This window comes from Lepidochelys olivacea (assembly GCF_965140295.1).
Source record: "Lepidochelys olivacea isolate rLepOli2 genome assembly, chromosome: 9".
NCBI classification, from domain to species: domain Eukaryota; kingdom Metazoa; phylum Chordata; order Testudines; family Cheloniidae; genus Lepidochelys; species Lepidochelys olivacea.
The window spans coordinates 981,899-1,007,801 of record NC_140419.1 but is presented as its reverse complement, the minus strand read 5'-3'; the positions used below and the strand labels follow the sequence as shown (position 1 = coordinate 1,007,801).

General features: G+C 42.3%; 1 protein-coding gene across 2 annotated transcripts in view; it reads right to left on the bottom strand.

The window, feature by feature from the left end:
- The window catches only part of ACAP2 (ArfGAP with coiled-coil, ankyrin repeat and PH domains 2), a 122,077-nt gene that overhangs the window by 74,433 nt on the left and 21,741 nt on the right, over positions 1-25,903 (bottom strand). For both annotated transcript variants that reach the window (XM_084638963.1, XM_084638962.1), the window contains exons 2-8: positions 17,370-17,427; positions 15,402-15,521; positions 12,599-12,652; positions 9,795-9,853; positions 8,138-8,321; positions 5,834-5,878; positions 4,183-4,278 (exon numbers count right to left, since the gene is read on the bottom strand). In XM_084638963.1, the coding sequence (XP_084495089.1) occupies positions 4,183-4,278; positions 5,834-5,878; positions 8,138-8,321; positions 9,795-9,853; positions 12,599-12,652; positions 15,402-15,521; positions 17,370-17,427 (616 nt within the window). The remainder of the gene's footprint in view (positions 1-4,182; positions 4,279-5,833; positions 5,879-8,137; positions 8,322-9,794; positions 9,854-12,598; positions 12,653-15,401; positions 15,522-17,369; positions 17,428-25,903) is intronic.

Below are 25,903 nucleotides of genomic sequence, written 5' to 3'. Positions count from 1 at the left end.
CAATTTCAAAATTTCAGGGAGTGTTCAGGCCTCAAAGGGTAAAACCCTATGTATTCCCACAGCAAATCCCACAGTATTCTTGTCAGCAAGTTAAGGAAGTATGGGCTGGATGAATGCACTATAAGGTGGGTAGAAAGCTGGCTAGATTGTCGGGCTCAACGGGTAGTGATCAATGGCTCCATGTCTAGTTGGCAGCCGGTATCAAGTGGAGTACCCCAAGGGTCGGTCCGCGGGCCGGTTTTGTTCAATATCTTCATAAATGATCTGGAGGATGGTGTGGATTGCACTCTCAGCAAATTTGCGGATGATACTAAACTGGGAGGAGTGGTAGATACGCTGGAGGGGAGGGATAGGATACAGAAGGACTTAGACAAATTGGAGGATTGGGCCAAAAGAAATCTGATGAGGTTCAATAAGGATAAGTGCAGGGTCCTGCACTTAGGACGGAAGAACCCAATGCACAGCTACAGACTAGGGACCAAATGGCTAGGCAGCAGTTCTGCAGAAAAGGACCTAGGGGTGACAGTGGACGAGAAGCTGGATATGAGTCAGCAGTGTGCCCTTGTTGCCAAGAAGGCCAATGGCATTTTGGGATGTATAAGTAGGGGCATAGCGAGCAGATCGAGGGACGTGATCGTTCCCCTCTATTCGACATTGGTGAGGCCTCATCTGGAGTACTGTGTCCAGTTTTGGGCCCCACACTTCAAGAAGGATGTGGATAAATTGGAGAGAGTCCAGCGAAGGGCAACAAAAATTATTAGGGGACTGGAACACATGACTTACGAGGAGAGGCTGAGGGAGCTGGGATTGTTTAGTCTGGAGAAGAGAAGAATGAGGGGGGATTTGATAGCTGCTTTCAACTACCTGAAAGGGGGTTCCAAAGAGGATGGCTCTAGACTGTTCTCAATGGTAGCAGATGACAGAACGAGGAGTAATGGTCTCAAGTTGCAGTGGGGGAGGTTTAGATTGGATATTAGGAAAAACTTTTTCACTAAGAGGGTGGTGAAACACTGGAATGCGTTACCTAGGGAGGTGGTAGAATCTCCTTCCTTAGAGGTTTTTAAGGTCAGGCTTGACAAAGCCCTGGCTGGGATGATTTAACTTGGAATTGGTCCTGCTTCGAGCAGGGGGTTGGACTAGATGACCTTCAGGGGTCCCTTCCAACCCTGATATTCTATGATTCTATGATTCTATTGATTTGGGGGGAATTCCAAAAACCAAAAGGGGGGGCACAAGGAGCCCCTGCCACCTGATTAGCAAAGCCACAGCTCTGAGCACCTCTGAAATCGTCTATATATCCAACTAGATGATGACACCTATTCACATCTTCCAGCATAACACTATCCCTGCTCATCCTCCCAGCAGAATGGAACATGTTGACACCCTGAATGACTTACATCCCAAGAGAGAGAGAAGAAATAGCTGCTCTCCCTGCTGGGAGCCATGGGACAGATGTCAGTCAGCAGAGGCAGCCAGAGGGATAGGAGAGAGGAGGCGGCTTCATTCTTTCCTTCCTCCTAGCCCCCTGCCTACTCCCCTGGGAGGTGGGGTGTACTTTGGGGAAGGAAAAGAAGAGACACTGAGCTCCTGACATAATAATGGGAAAACCTGCTGTGAGATGCAGAGGAAATGGGAAGCAGACAGTCACTGGCATGCAAGGGAAAGGAGCAATGGGCTGCGCACACAGCCCCTGCCTTGGTGAGGCACTCTGGAACAGTGAAAGAGGAATAGGGGATTCCCCCTCACCAGGAGTTCTGGGTATTAGGGGACCATGATATGTGGGAGGAGGGAAGGGGCACACACAAAGCCAGTAGCATGGGGAAAGAATGGGGAACCCTGATATGGGAACTAGAGGCAAATGGAGTGCACACAGATTCCCTGGCAGAGGGAAACTGGGGGACCCTGGCATGTGGCAGAAGAGGGAATGGAGGTACACAGAGTCCCAGGCAGCACACACTGGTTAAGGTCTCCCACTAAAACTCTGAACTACGCTCTCTGGACTGACATTTCCCATCCCTGCTTTCAACTGAAGGGTGATGCTATTGCTGAAAGCTTAAGAAAAATCATGTCATACATTTGAATTATGAAAGGAATATGGTTCTCTCATTGAAAAAAATTAATGCCATGCTTCTTCTGTAGAGAGAGCTAAAATCAGCTGAACTTCAAAAGTCAACGTGTAAATAGTAGCCATTTTAAAATACATCCACAACCAGACTGGTTACAAGCAACTGAAAATTCACTTATGAGCATGATCAGTAGGTATCTGCTAAAGTTTTCTGTAGAGTCTAATGAATCCCCTCCCATTCTGGGATGACACAATATACCTTCTTTCTAACCTGTCAAATATAGGGGCTGCTACCAGTACAAATTATATAACAATTGTAACTCTCTCATGGAAACTGCACCCTCAGCAAGTTTGCAGATGACACTAAACTGGGAGGAGAGGTAGATACACTGGAGGACAGGGATAGGATACAGAGGGCCCTAGACAAATTAGAGGATTGGGCCAAAAGAAATCTGATGAGGTTCAATAAGGACAAGTGCAGAGTCCTGCACTTAGGACGGAAGAATCCAGTGCACCGCTACAGACTAGGGGAATGGCTCGGCAGCAGTTCTGCAGAAAAGGACCTAGGGGTGACAGTGGACGAGAAGCTGGATATGAGTCAACAGTGTGCTGTTGTTGCCAAGAAGGCCAATGGCATTTTGGGATGTATAAGTAGGGGCATAGCGAGCAGATCAAGGGACGTGATCGTTCCCCTCTATTCGACATTGGTGAGGCCTCATCTGGAGTACTGTGTCCAGTTTTGGGCCCCACACTACAAGAAGGACGTGGATAAATTGGAGAGAGTCCAGCGAAGGGCAACAAAAATGATTAGGGGTCTAGAACACATGACTTATGAGGAGAGGCTGAGGGAGCTGGGATTGTTTAGCCTGCAGAAGAGAAGAATGAGGGGGGGATTTGATAGCTGCTTTCAACTACCTGGAAGGGGGTTCCAAAGAGGATGGTTTTAGACTGTTCTCAATGGTAGCAGATGACAGAACGAGGAGTAATGGTCTCAAGTTGCAGTGGGGGAGGTTTAGGTTGGATATTAGGAAAAACTTTTTCACTACAAGGGTGGTGAAGCACTGGAATGCGTTACCTAGAGAGGTGGTAGAATCTCCTTCCTTAGAGGTTTTTAAAGATCAGGCTTGACAAAGCCCTGGCTGGGATGATTTAGTTGGGGTTGGTCCTGCTTTGAGCAGGGGGTGGGACTAGATGACCTCCTGAGGTCCCTTCCAACCCTGATATTCTATTAAACTCAACAAGCACAATTCTTCACAACAAAAAATAGACATGATCTTAACATACCGTATACACTTGTTCATTAGCCTGTTCGTTTATAAGCTGACCCCTCCAAGATGGATAGGTAAAAATAGTAAAAACTGTATGACCCTTTCATAAGCCAACCCTATATTTTTTGGGGGTTGGCAAACTTTGCCTCCCAGCCCATCAGGGTAAGCCACTTCCCACAGCTCCCAATGGCTGGGAACAGCGAACCGCAGTCACAGAGAGTTGAGGGGCTCCGTTCCTGCCAACGCTCCAGGTAAACAAAACGACAATGTATTAGATATTCAATTCAATGATTTCATAGAGTTTAAAATCAAATTTTGGTGCTGACCCGTTTATAAGCCGACCCCTGCTCTTTGATGCATCACTTTTTTACCAAAAATTTTCGGCTTATGAGCAAGTATATAAGGTAATAGAAAGAAGAAAGTACAGGGGGGGGGAATTAACTGACGCATTGAATAAACTTGTACATTTTACAGTATATACTGAACAACATGAACATACTTAACAAAACAGGGACAGATTTTACTATATATGTGGAACTTAATTAGGAAAATTAAGGAAAAGGAAATTTTGCTGTGGGAAATCTGAAAAATGCAAGGAAATAAAATTTATTTTTATGTGCAGCCTTAATGTTGTATTAACTTTTTTTTTTTGCATTTAATTAGTAACACATTTTTAAATGTATAATTTTTATGGTGATACTATGCCTTCATCTTGGCTATCTCCCAAAGTTTCCACTTTTATTGAATAAATGTACAGTGGCTCTGGTACATACATAGTTCTCCCCAACAGTTTTCCCAAGCACAAATTAGTATGTGCATTTTAATTCAGGAGTTGTATTGTAACATTACCTGTGCTCCAAGATCATTCATGTATGGCCTAAACTCGCTAAATAGATCATAGCCTTGATGAAAGAAGGTCAGATGAGCATACATAAAGGATAACATCTAGAAGGAAGAAAGAATACAAGTATATGTTAGAAAGGAGTTTTAAATAGAGCGTTATCAGATCTTGCATACATAACTCACACTGAATGAACTCTCACAAACAAGCTTGAAGTGCAGGGCTTAATTCTCCACTGCTCTGCACTTCGTGGAGATACACATGAGTACAAAGTGAGTGCAAGGTGCATGCAAAATACTACCATTCTGCCTTGGTAGTGCTCTACACCCACTCTGTGGTCACTTTGCACAGGTCTAAATGACTATACAAGGGTCAAGACAGAAATGAATCATCCCACTAAGTTAAATCTTTCATAAATGGGCTAATAAAATTATCCTATAAAACCTGATTGACAGGTGAGGTCATGTTTTAGTCCGATTATTTAAAACTTGTTAAAAAAATATGCCACTCAAACACCTAAGAAACCAGCTGGAAGGCACAGAATCTGCTTGTTAAAGATCCATAACTTCTACAGTTACAGCTGAAATAGCTCACAATCTGCTTCCCTGGGACTTCCAAGACAACTCATCAAAAACAAGAGATGAAACCATGAAGCAGTCTTCATACATTGTGAGAAAAAAAGAAGGGAAGATATCCAGGATTCCAAAGGCACAGAGAAAAAGATTGGTTTGTAATAATGACCCAACCTGTCACAGTTTGTATAATTCATTTAATCTCATGAAAAAAAGATGTGAAGGAATGGAAAGTGGAATTTGAAAGGGACAAAGTCAAGGACACGGTCTCCAGTTATGTATCTGGCACTCAAAAGAGATGAGATTTGAAGCAAAAACGTACATTAGCCTCAAATGGTCCCAATCTATTTTCTTCATGTAAAAATGTGCCATTTTAAGGAAATGAGAGACAACCTTGAAAACAGATTTGGAGAAGTATTAATTTTAAGTGAATGCAGCTTTCCCAAAGGGTGCCTTATTGAAAGCCTTGGAGACCAAACTATTCAAGTTTCGCTACACAACATGTACAGCATACACAATAGCCGTAAAACCTTAGTGATTTCCTCCACCCTGATGTGAAAGGATCACCATTAGGCGTATGTCTACGCTGCAGTCAGAGCTGCAAGTGCAGCTCAGGTGGGCACACCTGGACAAACTTTAACCTAGCTACCACAGCTAGAAATAGCAGTGACAATGTGGTGGCGTGGATCTGGGGGCAGCTAGCACAACACACACACATCCAGGTTTCTGGGAAGATTTGTACAGTCTGCGCTGAAGCCCAAGCCATCGTCTCTTCACTGCTATTTTTAGCTGCACTTGCTAAATTAAAGTTAGCATGGGTGTGCCTACATGAGCTGCAATCCCACCTCCGACTGCAGTGCAGGCATAGCGATAGAGTGTAGTTCACATGCCCACCCAGTCTTAGCCTCTCTTGCTACCACCAGCCAGCGTGCCAGTTGTGATGGTGGCTGTGCGACATGGAGACAAACAGACAAATTCATGTTACATAGGTCGCTGATCAGAGGGTAGCAACTTGTAGTCTCAAATGTTTATTTTTTATATTTCAGATTTAATCAGACATTTTACACATAAAATGTAAAGATCTTACCGATTTTAAGATCTCTGATCTCCTCTTAGATTGAAGAACATTAATCTAGGAAAAAACAAACATCTTGCTTTATTCACCAATCCCCACGCAAACTGCAATAATCCAGGTTGTGTGTTAACTGTTAATAAATAAAGTAACCTTAAAATATGGGGAAAACAGAATTCAAAAATCTGACTTCATAGAAATTTTTTTTTAATATTACAGAGAAGACTGCAACTAATTGTATTTACCATCGCCATTTACAGTTAAGAGAAAAAACTTGCAATGCTAGAATTCCCAAAAGATGCTCATGAAGTTTCAATATTAGTTGAAAAAAGTATTTTACAAACCTCACGGGTTATGTTCTTAAAATCTATTCATGTAATGCCAAAACATGTCAGACACTTTAAAGTCACTTAAGATGACTGGGTCCCCACCTCTGAGAGCGGAGTCTAAAAGTCTTCGCAAGAATTCTATTAAGCTAATTACATTTTATCTTTGCCACCTCAATCATGCTATTAAGTTAGTTGACATCACTAACCACTTGTGTTCATTGGTTATCCAAGAAAGTAACATTCATGCCCCTTGTCTTATTTTATGTGCAATATCTGATTTTTCACATGTATCTAGTCCTCTTCTTGCTTTCTCGTCAGTGGCTTTAATTACCTGCCACAATATAAGATTTTCTCAAAAAACCCTCACTTAACGGACACATACATTAATGTGGAATTCACTTCCTTAGTATGTCTGTTTAATGCTAATAAGTACAATATTTTTACAGAACTTGTAAACAAAAACAGACGGTATTTTAAAGCTACACATCCAATGCTTTGGAAAGCATTCTGCAACACACACACACACACACTCACTCAGAAAAGACTTTCCTGGATAAAAAAATAAAAGGGAACTCGGAGAAATATTGAAATACACATTAAATCCAAGTAAATATGACCACAGAGACACTCCAGTAGACTCCTTTCATAGTGAAGTCATTTTTTCCTCCAGAAGAAAGCTTCATTGTAAGCAGAAAGGTCCATCTATAACTTGAATTGTTTGCATGGCGGATTACATGGAAAATTTGGGAGTTTCCTTCACCATAAATGGAGTTTTATTAAGTGGACTGTAGTGTACACAAGAATAGATGAACTCCAAAAGGCACATGAATTCCAATATAGAATGTGCAAAAATGGCTGAATGCATGTGATCATTTCTCCTAAGCCTGTACCAAAATAGTAAGAGCCTGCTACGGACAGCTAAGTTACAGTAGAACCTCACAGTTACGAACACCTCAGGAATGGACATGTTCATAACTCAAATGTTGGTAATTCTAAACAAAATGTTATGGTTGTTCTTTCAAAGTTTACAACTGGACATTTACTTAATACAGCTTTGAAACTTTACTATGAAGAAAAATTCTGCTTTTAACCATCTTAAAAGGAAACAAGCACAGTTACCTTGCCTTGCTTTATTTTGGTGGGGGGACAGGGGTGGGTCTTTGATGCCTGACTGCATCCTTCCAGGTTCCAAATGAGGTATGTGGTTGACTGGTCAGTTCATAACACTGGTGTTTGTAACTCTACTGTACTCCTTTATCTCACATAGTAGGAACTAAATTCACCCCTATATTGACCCTTATGAACCACTTATGTTCACTTAAGCATCTTCTGAAACCTCTCCTCTGACATAATGCCAACAAAAAAAGCCTTGATAATGATTAGGCAGCTGGAATGCTGTGAGTACGGCTTGTGCTGTTCTTTGTTATGTTACACTTCTCATTTACCGAATAAACCTTTATTTTTTCTCTTATACTAGTTCTTCGGGACAGGGAATGTTTTTATTGCACCTGTACAGTGTCTAGCCTGCAGGTGCAGCCTCAGTTCTAATTGTAAAGTGGTCCAGAGATCATAGATCTTGTGCAGGGCCTCTGGACAGGAATTAATTTAATCCTTGGTGCTGAAGGTTTCAGATTCAATCCCTGCTGATGACCACAGGATCTGTATCCATCCATGGATGGATACAGACCTGTCATGGCATTAGAGAGAAACAGGAACTGAGTTGTCATAGAGGTTTCTTTAACTCCCTACTCCTGGGGGGGGGGGGGGGGAATTGTGTGTGTGTGTGTGTGTGTGTGTGTGTATTGTCACACACACACTTGCTGACAGGTATTTTGACATAAATTACCAAAATAATTTAAACTGGTGTGATTATGCAGTGTTATTTTGACAATAAAATTTGTAGATTTTAAAATATTGTGTGCAGAATTTTTAGTTTTTGGTGCAGAACACCCCCAGGAGTAACACATTGTTCTTGAAAAACTACACTTACCTGAAGAACATAATCCAGAGCTATGTGCCGAAAGCATTTTCGTGTTGCAGTGAGAATGTTGGTGGCCTCCTCTACTTCATGTTGTTTATTTCTTTGAACTTGAGCATTTTTTGCTAGTGCATTTTCTTTTTCTTCACTGACTTTTTCAAACTGCTTCTTTGCATCTTTAAATTTTCTAATATCTCTAAACAAAAGGGGAGATGAATTGCAATATCCTTGGAAGGCTCATTTTGTTGATCATGAAATATTTAAAAATATACCAAATTTTAAACCTTTTCTAACATGGTTCCATTTACAGGTATCATATTTGATCTTTTTATTATTTCCCTTTTCCACCTTAAATATCTGGATCAGGTGCAAGTTACAGCACAAGAATGATGGAAGTGTGACTGTCCTGGCTGCTCTGTTCTTCTGAACAAGTGAGGGAGTATAATTTGAAAGAATACATTTTGTAGACACTGGTATATTCCTCTAGTCCAACCCAGGGCAGATGGTAACCATGATTTAAAAAAATCTGATTTAAAACAAAAAAGGTGGGTTGCTTTGTATTTTCTTTAAATAGTTTCCTAATTGTTACTAGAATTTCAGATTTAACAGTTTTTTTCTGCTGAGATTCACATTAAATGTTCATCTATCCTGAAAAAGACAATCCATGATCTCATTCAACATCTCTACTGTGATACCACCACAAACTCAAACACAAAATTGGTAAGGAAACAGGCCATGCTATGTTTGAAACCAGCATTACCTTCTGATGTATTGAACTTCAAAATGTCAAGAAAGTTGAAATGCTTCAACCAGGTCATACTCTTCCTTTACAGTTTGCAGTCTGAAGTTAACGGGACTTGTGCTTCTAAGTGGCTTAGGTGCTTTTGACATCCCAACCTTAGGTGCTTAAATATGAATCTTTGCTGTTAGTTCTGAAGTACTGTTTTAAAGTGAAAGATTTTATGACACTAAGGCCCCAATCCTTCAAAAACGTATGCACATACTAATTTTATGCACTGTGAGCACAGTCCCACCAAAGTCACTGAGACTACTTCCAGGGCAGAGTTAAGGAGCTGCTTAACTGTTTGCAGGATGAGGGCCTACAAGAGAAAATTTTAATACAAAAGCTCCTCATATGGAAAACACTTCTGCTCATGCTTAACTTTAAACATATTGATAGTTCCACTGAAGTCAATGGGACTACTCAGGTGAGTAAAGTTACATATCCGTTTCAGTGTTTGCATGATCAGGGCCATTATTTTCAATCTTTTGTTTTTTGCCCATTATAGTTTCGTAAAATTAAAATAAGATACCATCCCAGTAGTGACATTAAAAAAACATCCATAATTGAATTCATTATAAATGGTATTTTAAAGTTGCAATAGTACAGATTTTCAGATTAGTTTGACAAACACTCAATGCATGACTTAAAGCAATGATTTAAAAAAAATACAATGACTGAAAATGTCTCCATGCCAGTCCAACCCCTATTGGGCTGTTGGGTTATTTTTGGCAAGTTTAAGAGGTGCTATGCAAGCTATGGCTTGACGATTTCCAAATATCTTCAACCTCTCTCAGAAGCTGATTTCACTTCCTAGTTGGTCTTAGTGGAGATATTTTTCCTTGCAGTTTATTAAGGTGAATTTATTTGAAATGAAAATTAACTTACTCTTTAACGAACATCTGAAGTTGTGTTTTAATTGATCTTTGGGTTTGGTCAAATAGGGTCTGAAAGAGGGAAAAAAACATAAAAACTTCGTTCAATAAAGGATTTGGAAGTATTGGAGTCCTTTAATTTTAGGCCAAAAAACATCTAAAGCCTTTAATTCTGCCGAAGACCTGGATCTCTTTAGGCCATCTCTCTGAAGTCTCCAGGTCTAACAGTAGATTTTGCATTTAAACTGTATTTCTCATTATTCTAAAATTGTTTTTAAAAAATTAGACATATTTCAAAATTAAAAACATCTTTCACCTGAAAAGTCTTCGCAGCATACCACTATGCAGCAAGATAAAAGAAAAGCTAAAGCTACTCTAGTGACGAACTCTGGCTGCTGCTCTTGTACTTGTTCCCAATGATGTGCATATGAGAAAGTTTAAAGCATAAAGCTGGGGAAGGAAGTTACCCACCTTGTGAAGTTACTGTAGTTCTTTGAGATGTGTCCCCCATGGGAGCTCCATTTCAGGTGCACATATGCCCCAAGTGCCTTTGATCGCAGATTTTCACTATCAATCTCCGTTCGGCCCATGCATGCGCCCTATTCATCCTCATGCCCTGCACCAAGGCTGTACAGGACTTAGCAAGCGAACCTTCCCCAGTTCCTTCTCTACCACAAAGTCCAGCAAGGGAACTTTGAAGCAGGGAGGAAAAGAGGGCAGGCAGTGGAGCACCTATAAGAACACACGCTCAGTGGAGTATTCTGCCTAACGTTCATGTGCCCGCATGATTACACCTCATTCCAAGAGGTTTAACGAAAAACAGTGAATTAGACAAACCATTACTTAGCTTAACTGTGACTCTTTGACACCTTGTCCCCATGTATTTCATTCTTGGTGCACATGTGCCCCATGCACTCAAGATTGAATCCATTTGGCCAGCACAGTGTTGTTGGGACACCTCACCCAAAGGCATAAAAGGTGGGGTGACCACAAACATCTCAGTTCCTTTGCCAGTACACAATTCAGATAGTGATCTCTGCAGCAGCGGGGAAAGGTCACAGAATATGTATGGACAACATCTCTAAGAACCACAGTTTCCCTAAGGTAACCATTTCTTCTTTGAGTGCTTGTCCAAGTACACTCCTCTCTTGGTGACTGAGAAGTAGTAATCTGTATGATAGGAGGTGGGTGCTATCTAGTCCTAAGGCTCTCAGAACAACTAATTTGGTGGCCACAAAGTGCAGCCACCAACCCTCGCTGGTAGCTGCTCTCACACTTTTCCTAAAATACTTAATTAGCATTAGGAACAAACAAACATGCACACATACATGTCCAACTCGAAATTTATTTATTGCTAGCTAGTAAGTCTGTTGTGAAAAGTGATATTAACTAACATTCACAGCAGACTTACTCAGCCCTGGCAAGTCTGGGGACAAATTAAGCCCTGGATGGGTGATCAGGGGAGGCAGCTGGGGCCAGTGAGACAGCAGGGGGCTGGGCCCAAAGCCTCGTGGCCAGAGGACAGAGCCCAAAGCCGGAGCCAGATCCTGCCGCCCCGCCACCCCAGGGCTGAACCCCAAAGCCTGAGTCCCACAGCCCCTGGGAAGGTGAGGAACCCATGGCTGCCTGCTCCTCCACCATTGTGCCCCAAGCGTCTCCAGATGGGGACAGGGCTCAACCCCGATGGTGGCCCCAGCAATCAACACCAAGGCAGTGTATCCAGGAGCACCAGGGAGGAGCCACTGCTTCCCCCCTCACCCTCCAATCACAGCCCAGGAGGCTGTGGCCACAAGAGGGCACGGTGGCCGCATTTGAGAAACGCTGTAATCTAGTCTGACCTCCTGTCAAACACAGGCCATAGAACTTCCCCAAAATAATTCTTAGGGTAGATCTTTTAGAAAAAAGATCCAATCTTGATTTTGAAACCACTAATGATGGAGAATTCTCCACAACCCTTGGCAAGTTGTTCCAATGGTTAATTACCCTCATAGTTAAAATGTATGCCTTATTTCCAATCTGAATTTGTCTACCTTCAACTTGCGGCCACTAGATTCTATTATACCTGTCTGTGCTAGACTGATGTGCCCATTAAATATTTGTTCCCCATGTAGGGTTTTTTTTATAGACTTCAGGTCACCCTTTAACTTTCTCTTTGTTAAACTAAACAGATTGAGCTCTTGAATAGATCACTATAAAGCATATTTTCTAATCCTTCAAGCGTTCTTGTGGCTCTTCTCTGAGCTCTCTCTAATTTATTAACATCCTTCATGAATTGTGAACACAAGAACTGGACACTATATTCCAGCAGCAGTTGTAACCATGCCAAATATAGAAAAAAATAACCTCTCTACTTGTACTTGAGCTTCCAGATGGAGTCCACAATGGTACAAACTACTGCTGTGTTCAAACTTGGCATTTTCTCTGTTTTCTGTTCTGGACTGATCTGTCACAGCTCCAAAGAAGGAAGCTGCACAAAGAACAGAGACACTGCATCCGCTGTATCATCTCTGTTGTGCCAGAAACATTGAGCAAACAATGGAGAGGGAAAGCAAGACTCAGTCTGGCAAAGAACTCTGGCTACAAATTGGTTCTGTTGCCATTAGCCTGCTAAGAAGGGAGAAGTAACCCACAGTTTCCAGATCTGCATCAAAGGGTGCAAAGTTGAGTTCCAGCAATATCAGCACAATCAAGGCATACACATTTCAAATCCATTAAGAATTAAGGGCCATAAATAAATATTATAATATACCATTAGCTAGCAAAATCTGTTTGTTTAGGTGAAGTGGTCACAATTATCCTCCAATTACCCACACTTACTGTGTGATAATTGATCATTTCCTGTAGGCTGTCAGAAAACTTTGTCAAGCTCGTCTGTAAAGAAAACAAATAGGTAAAGGTAAATCCCATCAGATATGGAACACAAAAAGTAAACCTTCAAAAGGCTATAAATTTTCCATTATACTGAGAACATAAAGTGTATAGCAAGGGTTCTCAAACTGGGGGTCGGGACCCCTCGGGGGTCGCAAGGTTATTACGTGAGGGGTCACGAGCTGTCAACCTCCACCCCAAACCCCGCTTTGCCTCCAACATTTATAATGGTGTTAAATATATAAAAAGTGTTTTTAATTTATAAGGGGGGGGAGGTCCACACTCAGAGGCTTGCTGTGTGAAAGGGGTCAACTATTGTCAAACAAAAAAAGAATGATTCCCCAGCTGCTGCAAATCAGCATAGTTCAACAGAGCAACATCTCAGGTGAACTTCTGTATCCTTTACAATGTCTCCATGAAAAGTGTTATAAACCAGTGGTCCTTGGCCTTTTCAAGCAACTGTATCCAGAGGTTAGCAAACAAAAAGCTACTTGGAATTCAGACATTTTCAAATTTCATTAATTACAAATTATCCAGATTTTCCATGGAAAAAACTTTGCTGTTTTATGTGCATTTTTCAGTAAAATCATTTTCAAACAAAAAATGAGAATTTTTCAGTTAGATGTAAACTTCATATTGAAAACATACACACACACACGACATCTTCAAAAGTTTTCAATGAAAAATACGTAGGCCAGGTCTACACTACAAACTTACGTCAGTATAACTGTGTTGCTCAGGACTGTGAAAAAATCCACACTCCTGACTGAGTTATACCATCCTAACCTGCAGTGTAGACAGCGCTACTGGTGGTGTCCCCAGGGGTCAGTCCTAGACCAGTCCTATTCAACTTATTCATAAATGATCTGGAGAAAGCGGTAAACAGCGAGGTGGCAAAGACGACACTGAACGGCTCAAGATAGTTAAAACCAAAGCAGACTGTGAAGAACTTCAAAGAGATCTCACAAAACTAAGTGACTGGGCAACAAAATGGCAAATGAAATTTAATGTGGATAAATGTAAAGTAATGCACATTGGAAAAAAAATCCCCAGCTATACATACAACATGGGGGCTAATTTAGCTACAACTAATCAGGAGAAAGATCTCTTGGAGTCATCGTGGATAGTTCTCTGAAGACGTCCATGCAGTGTGCAGCGGCAGTCAAAAAAGCAAACGGGATGTTAGGAATCATTAAAAAAGGGAGAGAGAATAAGACGGAGAATATCTTACTGCCCTTATATAAATCCATGGTACACCCACATCTTGAATACTGCATACAGATGTGGTCTCATCTCAAAAAAGATACACTGGCATTAGAAAAGGTTCAGAGAAGGGCAACTAAAATGATTAGGGGTTTGGAACAGCCCCCATATGAGGAGAGATTAGAGAGACGAGGACTTTTCAGCTTGGAAAAGAGGAAACTAAGGGGGGATATGATAGAGGTATGTAAAATCATGAGTGGTGTGGAGAAAATGAATAAGGAAAAGTTATTTACTTGTTCCCATAATATAAGAACTAGGAGCCACCAAATGAAGTTAATGGGTAGCAGGTTTAAAACAAATAAAAGGAAGCTCTTCTTCACTCAGTGCACAGTCAACCTGTGGAACTCCTTGCCTGAGGAGGTTGTAAAGGCTATGACTATAACAGGGTTTAAAAGAGAACTGGATAAATTCATGGAGGTTAAGTCCATCAATGGCTATTAGCCAGGATGGGTAAGGAATGGTGTCCCTAGCCTCTGTTTGTCAGAGGGTGGAGATGGATGGCGAGAGAGAGATCACCTGATCATTACCTGTTCTGTTCACTCCCTCTGGTGCACCTGTCATTGGCCACTGTCGGCAGATGGGGTACTGGGCTGGATGGGCCTTTGGTCTGACCCAGCATGGCCATTCTTATGTTCTTATGCTACGTTGAAGGGAGAGTTTCTCCGGCCGACATAGCTACTGCCTGTCGGGGAGGTGGATTAACCAGACCAACCAGAGAAGCTCTCCCATCGGTAGAGTAGCACCTTCGCTACAGTGCTACGGCAGCAGAGCTGCAATGGTGTTGCTGCCATGCTGTATGTGTAGACAAGCTCTTCGTTGAAATAGCAAGTCAAAATTTCAGGGGGCGAAGGGAGAAAAATCACACTTAAAAGGAATTTTATGCAGAATTCCATAGAACAAAATTTGTATATTTTCTAGGACAAGTTATACCAGTTTACCAGACTAAAGAACTTAGCTGTACCAGACAACATTTGAATTTGAAGTTATGCCTCTGCTGAAATGGGCCCAGTGCAGTGCAAAGGTAGGCCAGGAGAGTATTTTATTTACAAAAAGTGCTTTATCTCAGACCCATGATCTAAACTGATGCTACCTATTTTGTGGTTTATTGTAGTCAAACCTAGACCAGTGGTTCTCTAGCTTTTCCATACCAGTACCCAACCCCCTACATAGGAAGGGGCACAGTGATTGTAACCGTCATGCCTGTTCAGCACCCCCCAACTTGAGAACCCTGTCCCAGAATATTTTTTGTAGGGGTGTGGCACAACCCAATCTCCAGTGCAGGTCAGAACCCAAAACTGACTAGGAGATTGTGCCATGGCCTGGAATGAAGCCTCTTCATCAAGACAGGTGTGCCAGTGATGGTTAAGTAAGTTTGTATAGAAGTAGCAAGAATGAGTAATACTGTAAATGAAAGATTTCTCCAACACTTGCTCCCACTTAAATTATTATATGTTTCCACCTTTTAAATATTTAACCCTCAAACACTTACCTCAACTATTACGTCCTTATTGGAATACTGTGCAAGGTCTCGAATTCCATTCATGAAGTGCTTGTTGGCAGCACAAAAAGCTTTACCAGTATCGATCATCGCAATGCAAAGCTTTACTAGCTAAAGAGAGGGGGGGGAAATGATCATAGTAAATAAAAAAAATTTCAGTTACTTTGTTACACAGAATTTCAAAGTTATTTCCTGTGAAAGACAACCTTTATAGGTACATAGCAAGCGATCACACACAGGTGCAGTAGTTATTTTGACCCATTAGATAAGCCAAGTTGTTGTAGCAGATTTAGTCCAGGCATAGGAGAGAGCCTGAACTAAAACAAATACTTTAGAAACCAATGATTTGACTTCAGTATTTCAGAAATTGCTGCTTAATTTTGTCCTAAGCTGTATGAAAACATTTAACCGCAAGCTGTTATAGACTGATCTCACCAGCATTCCAAGAGACTGTTTAGAGTGCTTGTGACATTAAGAGGTTTATTCTTCTCACCATCAGTAAGCACAAATTCCCTTACAGTTAACCGAGATCACACACACTTTCTTCAAAAAGAGAAGGCAACTCCAAGTCATCACCATCAGTATGGTTCAGCGGTAGCACTTTCACTTCCTCAAAGGAGTTTGGATTTAGTCATTCTATTGTATTGCTGGGTTATTACCAATATTGTCTTATCGATGAAGTACTGCACTATCATGCTGTTTCTGATAGTGAAAACTCCAGCATCTTAATTCATGTACGCACTCTAAATGAAACATTCTGATTTTCAAGGTGGAACGTAAGCTTGTGCTTTGTGGAAAATGGCTGTTCCATTTACTTACAGAGTCAGTGAAATATCAGTAACTTACTCATTACTGTGTAATGCACCTTGACTGTTTCTTAACTATGAAAAGGACTCAGTATTATTTTTCTCCTGCCCCATTAACTCAAAAGTTCTACACCTCATGCCTAGTTGTTGCTTTCAGATCACCTTGATTGATTTTTGCTCTCTCTGACTTGACTGCAGCTGGAACTTCTACAGTTCCAATAAAGGTTAAAAAAAGAGAAAGTTTACTTTTGCAGTATCATTATTAGAGCCAGTTGTGTCTAATCTACAACTATGTGTGAATCTCAGACTTGTAACAAACCAGAAGGAAGCAATATGAAACTGATTTAAAGAGGAGCATATTACCCACCATGCATGCAAGAGGAAAGAATTTCTCCTATTATACATTTATAAACACTATCCTATTACTGTATGAAAGAACTGGAAGATCAAGAGAAGCAGTGAATGGAAACATCCTGGTCAGGTGGAAAGGGGAAGTACTGGGAGCATTTTAAAAAAAGTTAGAGTAAAATAATGCAAAGAAAAATGTACTTGTTTGCAAGGTTCACATTAAAATAGCACAAAAACTCAGTAAAAGTAGAATCAGTTAAAGGTGACGTGATGGCCAAGAGGAGTCAATTTATTTTTAAAATACATGTAATTGCAAAATGCTTAGTGACGACGAGCACTGGAATTCAAATGGGTAACTTGCACTTCAAGACAACAGCAGAGATACAGTAGTGCTGAGTGACCTTGTAGAAAGTTCCTCTTGTTTCCAGCAACAACCCACCTTTTGTCTATTAAACAGATTTAGCAACAATCTGATACTTTTAACCTTAGTTCTATTGCTTCTGAAATCATTTATTATATGCAAAATTTACAATTTTGCTTATCTATAGCTGTGACTACTATACCAAATCTGGTTTAGTACTTAACCCCTTGACTGTGCCTAACACAAAAAGCAGGTCATAGAAAATGAACGACTGTGCTGCTGAATGTATCAGGTACATCCTAACGTAACATTAATTGCAACAGAACATCAGCACTGCAACAGTTGCCACAGAGAATCAGAAGCAGAATAATAGGTTTATTTGATCCTGTTCATCTGAATTTTTTTAAGTTTTCAAAGTGTACACAATCAACTTAAGCATCTTACCTTTTCAAGTTTCAGTTCTAATTCTGCCACATCTCCTTCCACTTCCTCTAAAGCAGCCCTGCAAAGTTAAAAACAATATATTGGAAAGTAAGACTTTACACAGAAAACACACTTCATCTTTTATTTTAAAAATTCTCTTGATTTAGCACGAGGTCTCAGTTGCTCATATTAAGAGCTTTCATGAGTCCACAGTTTCATGCAAACTTGAATGCTTAAGAACACAGTTTAGACTAGCATGGGTTATAATGGAGCACAAAGGAGGCGACATGCTTAATCCCTTGCTAATTGAATGTGCACCACATTACCAGAAAAATAGTGACAAGTTGGCTGGTTTGGGGAAGAAGGGCTGGTGGAATTGATTTATGAGAAATATTACATATGTATAAGCTTGGCTAAGCAATGACTAAGGCAGTGGTTCCCAGATTGGGGTTCATGAACCCCTGGGAGGTTTGCGAAATGTTACAGGGGTTTCCCAGGAAAAAATTCTCTAATGGCGGACAGAGCTGTCCCTAGGAACCCCAGGTAGCATGGGGCCAGCAGCCCGGAGCCCCTGGACTTCCAAGAGCTAAGCAGATCAAAGCAAGCATATCTATCACACTGAGGAGATTTAAACTTCAAGACTACTTATAAGAAATGGAAAGGGAGGAGGATATTTTTTGATGTTTTTAAAATTAAATAAATAGGCAGCTGGTATTGTTTTTAAAATTATTACGAAGAACAAGTTTAAGCTTTGTTGTAATGTGCGTTGTTTGCCTGGACTGCTCAAGACCTGAATGCTTGTGTAGGAGGAACTCCGAGTTGGCTTCTTAAATACCTTCATGCTGTTCCACATCTGATACCCACTGATGAAACATAGGAGCCTTGTCTTATAACAGGCTTATTTAAAGTGATACAAGCTACGAAAGTGAGATCTTGGAAGAGTGCTGCTATTTTCATAATGTAATAAAAATACTGTAATCATAGTAGTGTGTAATAAGCATGTCATAAAAGCAACATTTTATATTTCCAAGATCACTGCTTTTATAATTTATACTCAGGTAAAGGAGAAAATCCCTGGAAATATTCATTTTCAGGAGGGGGTTCACGAGACAACATTTTAGTGAAAGGGGTTCACAGGTTGTTAAAGTGTGGGAACCACTAGACTAAGGGAACACATGACAACTGCCTACAAACATTTGAAGATGATAGCACCAAAGGATGAGAGGAATCATGTGACACATTGAAGCTTAAATTCTTTGGGGGGGGGCACGGACTGTCTATATTATGCATCTCAGACAGTGCCAATCACCCTGTATCATCATTCAATAAACAATTAGAGGATGAGCTTTTAAAAAGGTGAAATTTAGACTGAAAAAATCAGAAAAAAATCACACATAATTCATAGATTCATAGATATTTAGGTCAGAAGGGACCAATATGACCACCTAGTCGGACCTCCTGCACAACGCAGGCCACAGAATTTCACCCACCACTCCTGCAAAAAACCTCTCACCTATGTCTGAGCTACTGAAGTCCTCAAATCGTGGTTTAAAGACTTCAAGGAATAGAGGATCCTCCAGCAAGTGACCCGTACCCCATGCTACAGAGGAAGGTGAAAAACCTCCAGGGCCTCTTCCAATCTGCCCTGGAGGAAAATTCCTTCCCGACCCCAAATATGGTGATCAACTAAACCCTGAGTATATGAGCAAGATTCACCAGCCAGATATTACAGAAAATTCTTTCCTGGGTAACTCAGATCCCACCCCATCTAATATCCCATCACAGGCCATTGGGCCTATTTACCATGAATATTTAATTACCAAAACCATGATATCCCATCATACTATCTCCTCCAATGTACACAATAATGTATCTGTCTTTGTAGTAAAATACCAGATGACACTTTTAGGTCTTGTGTCAAGTCTAGTCAGATTCTGTTTTTCTTTCATATTTGAGCTAATACAAGCTGCTTGGAGAAGACATTTCTAAAACCTACTTTATGACCAGAGTGGCTTATGTGGTGGTCCCACCTCCCCTTTGAGAGGTTTAAAATTTAATTTAGAAAAAGATCACTGGTACTTGAAACATGCAGCACTGAGAACTGCTTTATAGATTAAGGGAGGTTTGCAAAAAGTTTATTACCATATTAGAATTGCTCAGTCTAATGCTTGGGACTTTGAATCCTTCCACTTCTAGCAATAAATGCTGCACCATGAAAATCTGCTCATTTACTTTCTCTGGTATAAACCCAGCATCTTCCTTCTCTCAATCTTGCTCTTCTCAGAATGATAAGCCTACACTGCACCATTTTCTGCTGTAATCCTCAGCAAGATAAAGTCAAATGCTTTTGTTCAGTTATTCATCTATGACAAAGTCAAGCACCAGTGCTTGTCTTATGGCAATATAGCTCTCAAGCTACACAACCATCTACCATCCTGGTCTCACCCCCTCTTCACCTACATTTACACAGCGTTCTAGGATTTCACTTAACACCTAAAGATCCAGCCTTTTGCTCCGTTTTAGTACACTGGAATTTTCCATTTTCCTTACAAATTTTGGTAGCTCTTCCTCCAATTCACATTTGTTCACAGAGACCAAGAAATACAGAGCTAGAAATCCTAAACCCTGGCAAGTTTATTAGAGTCCAGTTCTGTAAGGTGTTGCTGATTACCCTCAGTGGCTTCAATGGGAGGCTCTCAACACATCACAGGATGTGGTACATCTATAGCACTACTCTCTCTAAATCTAAAAAACGTGTTCTCCAGCATCAGAACATGCAGGATTTCAGGTATGACAGAGTCATTGATCGCTCCCTTCCACCTCCTGCTCATAAGGGATTCATTTTCATCTGGTCTCTACAGTAGGTACTTGTTTTTCAAAGGAGAGCTGGGATTAGGGTCAAACAGAAAGGAAGAACTGAATAGGTATTTAGATGTTTAGATAGCAAATTAAAAAAAAAAAAAGAATGAATTAATTCTTCAGTACATTTGCCAGGTGAGGGTGCCATCCTGAAAACACACTCCTAACATTACTTATCTGAGTAAAATTACATTCATGCATGTGTGTTTTGCAAGATCAGACCCACAACACGTTAATATTAGGACAGACAATGAATGGGCTGTCCTTCCTGCACAAGGAATGTAGTAGTAGCAGTGTATCAATGAATTTTCAAGCTACTTGAAAAGAATGAATTATTGCCATATCAGAGAACACACTGAGAACAGCTCATCTCAGACTGTTATACTAACAAAAAAATTTGTTTTCTCTTTTTAGTTGCCAGAAGGGAGGCGATGCAAACTAAAGCGGGCACATTTTCTACACTATAAGGCATCTGGGGCAGGGATCATTTAAACCTCATAAAAACTAATTCAGACCTAATGCCCATACTTAGTCAAAACTCTAACATGGGAAGTAGTCATAAAACAAGACCAAAAGTTGAGTACCAGGAAAGCTTGTCCATTAGTGCGTGAATTTCCAGAAAGAAGCAGGATGTGGGGTTAGGGCTTTGAGCCACTGTAGTCTATAACAGATTGGTTTGCCACTAGGACTAACGGAACAACTCTACTGTCTTGATTCTCACTCATGCAACATGAAACATTTATAACCTCCTGAGCTAGTCAAACCCAAGCAGGCAAAACAAAACCAGAGCAGCAGTTGAAGGGAGCATGATGTCTGGTGCAAATGAGTTACCTCTTCTCTTGCACTGCTCAAGATAGTTAAGACCAAAGCAGACTGTGAAGAACTTCAAAAAGATCTCACAAAACTAAGTGATTGGGGCAACAAAATGGCAAATGAAATTTAATGTGGATAAATGTAAAGTAATGTACATTGGAAAAAATAACCCCAATTATACATACAACATGATGGAGGCTTATTTAGCTACAACTAATCAGGAAAGAGATCTTGGAGTCATCGTGGATAGTTCTCTGAAGACGTCCAAGCAGTATGCAGCAGCAGTCAAAAAAGCAAACGGGATGTTAGGAATCATTAAAAAAGGGATAGAGAATAAGATGGTGTGAAAGTTGAAATATAGTTGTCAGGAAGAGAAACATTAAGGAGTGTGAGACAATGGGTCCTCAAACTAATTAACTTAGAGCTCCTACTGAGCTAGGAGATTGGTAAACGTTAGTATGCAAATAAGATATGTATGTATATTTGTCAGTTTCTGCTTTCTCTTGTCTCTTATGTTAAATTGGCTTTCCCTTATCTGTTTAAATAAGTTAGCTTGAGCTTTTGCAGGAGGCTCACATATCTGGGTGCATTGGCAAAGCGCTTTGCTAATAAACAGAGTGGTCTGACTAATTTTGAGAGTCTTGAATCTGACTTTGACAATTTGGAGGTTCCACCGAGATGGCAACCATCTTCACTGGGGCCGTGTGACTCCTGACCATTCTTAGGACGGCCGTGGCAAGCCGGCACCTGGCCCAAGCGGTCCTCCACCAGAACGAAAGGGTGCATGACCACAGTGAAGTCTACACCATCGAACCTGTTGGTTCCCACTCTGTTCTGGTAGGGATCCTGGGATCTGACATCAGGAATCTGGTCAGGTAATTATTTCTGTGTTTTGTCCGGACTGAGGACTGTCTTGTCTCTGTGTCTATCCGTCCTCCCTGTGGTGTGTTTGAGTCTGGGCGCCATCTCCATCCGGTGATCGGCTGACCAAAGGGTTCCTGTCCCCACGGTCTGAGTGAGTGAAATCTGCACAATCACAGCCGCACCGCACCTTGGGTAAAACCCTCGGTGTGAAAGCAAGGGCGACTGAGGCAGTAGCCTGTGGGCTCCTTTTGTGCGTTGCACCAGGCATCGCTCTGACGAACCCGACTTTCCTTCTTGTGTGATTGGTGTGTAAAGTCCTCCTGAATAGGTTACCAGACGTCTAAGTCGGGACAGTTCCCTAAAGGAACACCGGCTCATTTTATGTATTTTAGGAAGGGTCCGGACTCCTATAAATTACTGGAAAAATGGTCTAGGCTAACTCAGGAGAATCCCAAAATTCAGTGGCCACTGTTAGGATCTTGGGACAAAGACCGAGTAGACATCTTAAACAACAAACTCGGCCAAACTAAATTGGCAAAAGGACAGGTTGATTGTTTCATGCAGTGGTGGGAAAAGGCAAATCATAGGTGGACAGAATCAAAACTTGCCTCTCTCAAAGATTCAAATGATAAGTTAAAAGCTTTATTAGAAGCCTCCCCTCTCGCTGCCAGACCGAGCGCTCCCCTTTATCCAGTTCTCTGAGAAAACCAGGATCGATCCCATCCCCCTTCATACTCCCATCTCATTGTGGGAAAGGACGAAGAAAACCCCTTGTTAAATTCTGGGGATGACGATGAGGAAGATGCATTAATTGGCCTGGCATCCTTGCATCGGATCAATAGGCGGTCACAACAACTCCCAGGGGTCTCCAGTTCAGACCAGTCCAGATCGTCCAATACTGTTCAGGCCCATTCCTCCGGTACCACTCAGACCCGTAAAGAAAAACCCCCCGTTCCCCTGAAACCCTCCAGTCTGCCTGACTCCTATTTTTCCCCCATACATACGAAGACAGCTTGGACACTGATTGGGCCCAACGCTTATGCTCTGGCTCTAAACCTATCCAGGCTCCCCTCCAAATCCTGCATACTGGGGGCCCACAAGAGGGTTCCACTTGGAGCTATGAACCCTGGACTCGTACAGAGCTCCTTTCAATTATAAAAGGCTTTCCAAAGCCCCTGGAAAATCCTACCACATTTGCAGAGGAATTTTTGTTAGCGTGCGACACCTATGAACTGTCTGAGGCAGACCTCCTGCAGCTGTGCAAGCTACTTGTAACCCCTAGCGAGCACGAAAAATGGCTCACAGCAGCCAACTGGCCCATCAGTGAGCGCCATTCAACTTTACCAGACACTGGTCCTGACGCTGAATACCGGAAAAAGCGTAAAGACCGAGCTAAAAACCTACATGAGGCCATCCCTCGAGTATGGACTCCAAAAACAAACTGGACAGCCATACATTACTGTAAACAGCGACAGGGAGAAAGTCCGGGTGACTGTCGCACCCAACGGACTGATGTTTTTCTGCAACATTCTGGTATACAGCAGTGAAAATGGGAAGGGCGCCCTGGCTCATGCGTTTGTTAATGGCCTCCTACCTGCTACTGGCAGTATGCTAAAGCAAATAAGTGTTGGGTAGGAAACTGAAACCATGGATAAATTGCAATCAGTGACAGAACACTGCCATCGCACTCTAAAGGGAAAGGAGGAACAATCTGCCCAAAAGTTAATGGCCCTGCAAATACAGCATTATTCAGGGCAAGGTAAACAGTACGGGTGGGGGGGGGAAGCGCGGTCACGGGAGGGGCCGCGGAACTGGATTTTCGGGTTTTGGGGGTGTTTGTAATTACTGTAAACAACCCAGACATTGGAAAAACAAGTGTCCGCGCCGGCCAACCAGCTAGACCCCCCGTCGGCATAGCCCGACAGTCCCCAGACTTACTTTGTCCCATAGCAATGACAGAACACCAGGGAACCTCAGGAAATTTTAGCTCCTTTACTACCTCTCACTCCCACGGGTGAATGTGTTTTGACTATTAATGATCTTTCTCTCCCTTTCCTTGTTGATACGGGAGCTTCGCTCTCTGCAGTTCGTACTGTCGACTTGCCAGAGGTTCCCCGCTCCGAAAAAACCATATCCGCTGTGGGCATTACGGGAGTCCCAACCCCTTATCCCCTTTCAAAACCTCTACCAGTCCAGGTTGGTCCCCTTTCCGCGGACCATGCATTCCTCCTCTCGGATTCCACTCCGGTGAACCTTTTGGGTCGGGACCTGTTACGTAAACTTGGCTGTACCATCTACTGTTCCCCGGATGGTGTCTACTTAGAAATCCCCCAGTCCTCTGAGTGATTCTGTAGTCTCCCTATTGTCTGAAACTCCCCTTTCCACTGCGGTCCCCTGCTACCCATTGGTCCCATCCCTTGAACACCTAATTTCACAGGTCCCATCCTCTGTGGCCAACCCACCCATCTGAAGTGGGCCGTTTACATACTGACGCCGTCTGCATTATTGTTGATTCCTCCAAACCTCTGCCTCGCCTGTCTCAATACCCTTTAAACCCTGAAGCATAGGCTGGAATTGCTCCAGTCTTGACCGCCCTGCGGGAACAAGGCATTATCATCCCCTGCTCTAGCCCCTATCCTCCCAGTTCGAAAAGCTGATGGTAAATCGTGCGGTTTGTTCAGGATCTTCGGGCCATTAACCGCATTGTCATTCCTGCCTTTCCCATTGTCCCTAACCCAGCGACGATTCTGGCTTCTATCCCACCAGATGCAACTCATTTTACTGTTGTTGATTTGTGCTCTGCTTTCTTTTCTGTCCCGGTTCACCCTGACTCCCAGTTCCTGTTTGCCTTTTCATACAAGGAGCAACAGTACACATGGACCACACTGCCCCAGGGGTATACTGAAAGCCCGTCATATTTTTCCCAAGCATTAGCCCGAGACCTTGCTGACCTTGCTTTCCCATCCAGGTCCACACTAGTCCAATATGTAGATGATCTACTCCTCTGTTCCCCTTCATTGTCTGCCTCTGAAACTGACTCTTTAGTGCTCCTTACTGCCCTAGCAAATAAGAGTCACAAAGCTTCTCGCTCTAAACTACAACTCTGTCAAGCTTCTGTCACATACCTTGGTTTTCTCCTCTCCCAGGGTTCCCATGCACTTTCTCCCACCCGCATCCAAGCTATCCTTAGCTTTCCCCAACCCCGCTCCCCACGCCAGGTCCAGAAGATTTTAGGCATGGCTGGATTTTGCAGACAGTGGATTCCCCAATATGCCTCCCTTGGAAAACCTCTCCAGGAACTCACTCGATTCTCTGTGCCTGACCCCATGCCGTGGCCCCGTGAAGCCAATTCTGCCTTTGTTTCCCTCAAACAGGGTTTGGCTTCTGCCCCCACCTTAGGGCTGCCTGACTATTCTAAGCCTTTTACCCTTTTCTGCCACGAACAATCTGGGTGTGCACTTGGAGTTCTCACTCAGATGCACATGGAAAAGAACCGCCCAGTGGCTTATTTCTCTGCCACTTGAGACCCTGTTGCTCAAGGCTTACCCCCCCCGCCTGCGTGCTGTGGCTGCCGCAGCGCGCCTAGTCAAAATGTCTGATTCCCTTGTTCTCCGCTCGCCTCTTACCCTCCTGGTCCCTCCCTCTGTAGAAACTCTCCTGCTACAACATAACACAGGCCACCTCTCCTCTGCCCGCCTAACCAGGTACGAACTTTTACTACTATCAGCTTCATATATCACCATAAAGCGTTGTTCTCAGTTAAACTCTGCCACTCTCCTTCCTTTGTCTAATGACGGTGATCCCCACGATTGCCTTGCAACTGTCTCTGCTGTTACCATCCCGCACTCTGACCTTTCTGATGTCCCTCTCCCTAACTCTGACCTTGTTTTATTTACTGATGGTTCCTGTTTTCGAGAAGGCCAAGGTTGTCTCCTTGCAGGATACGCTGTAGTTTCATTCTCTGAAACCCAGGAAGCTGAGCCTTTACCTTCTGTAACCTCAGCACAAGTCGCTGAATT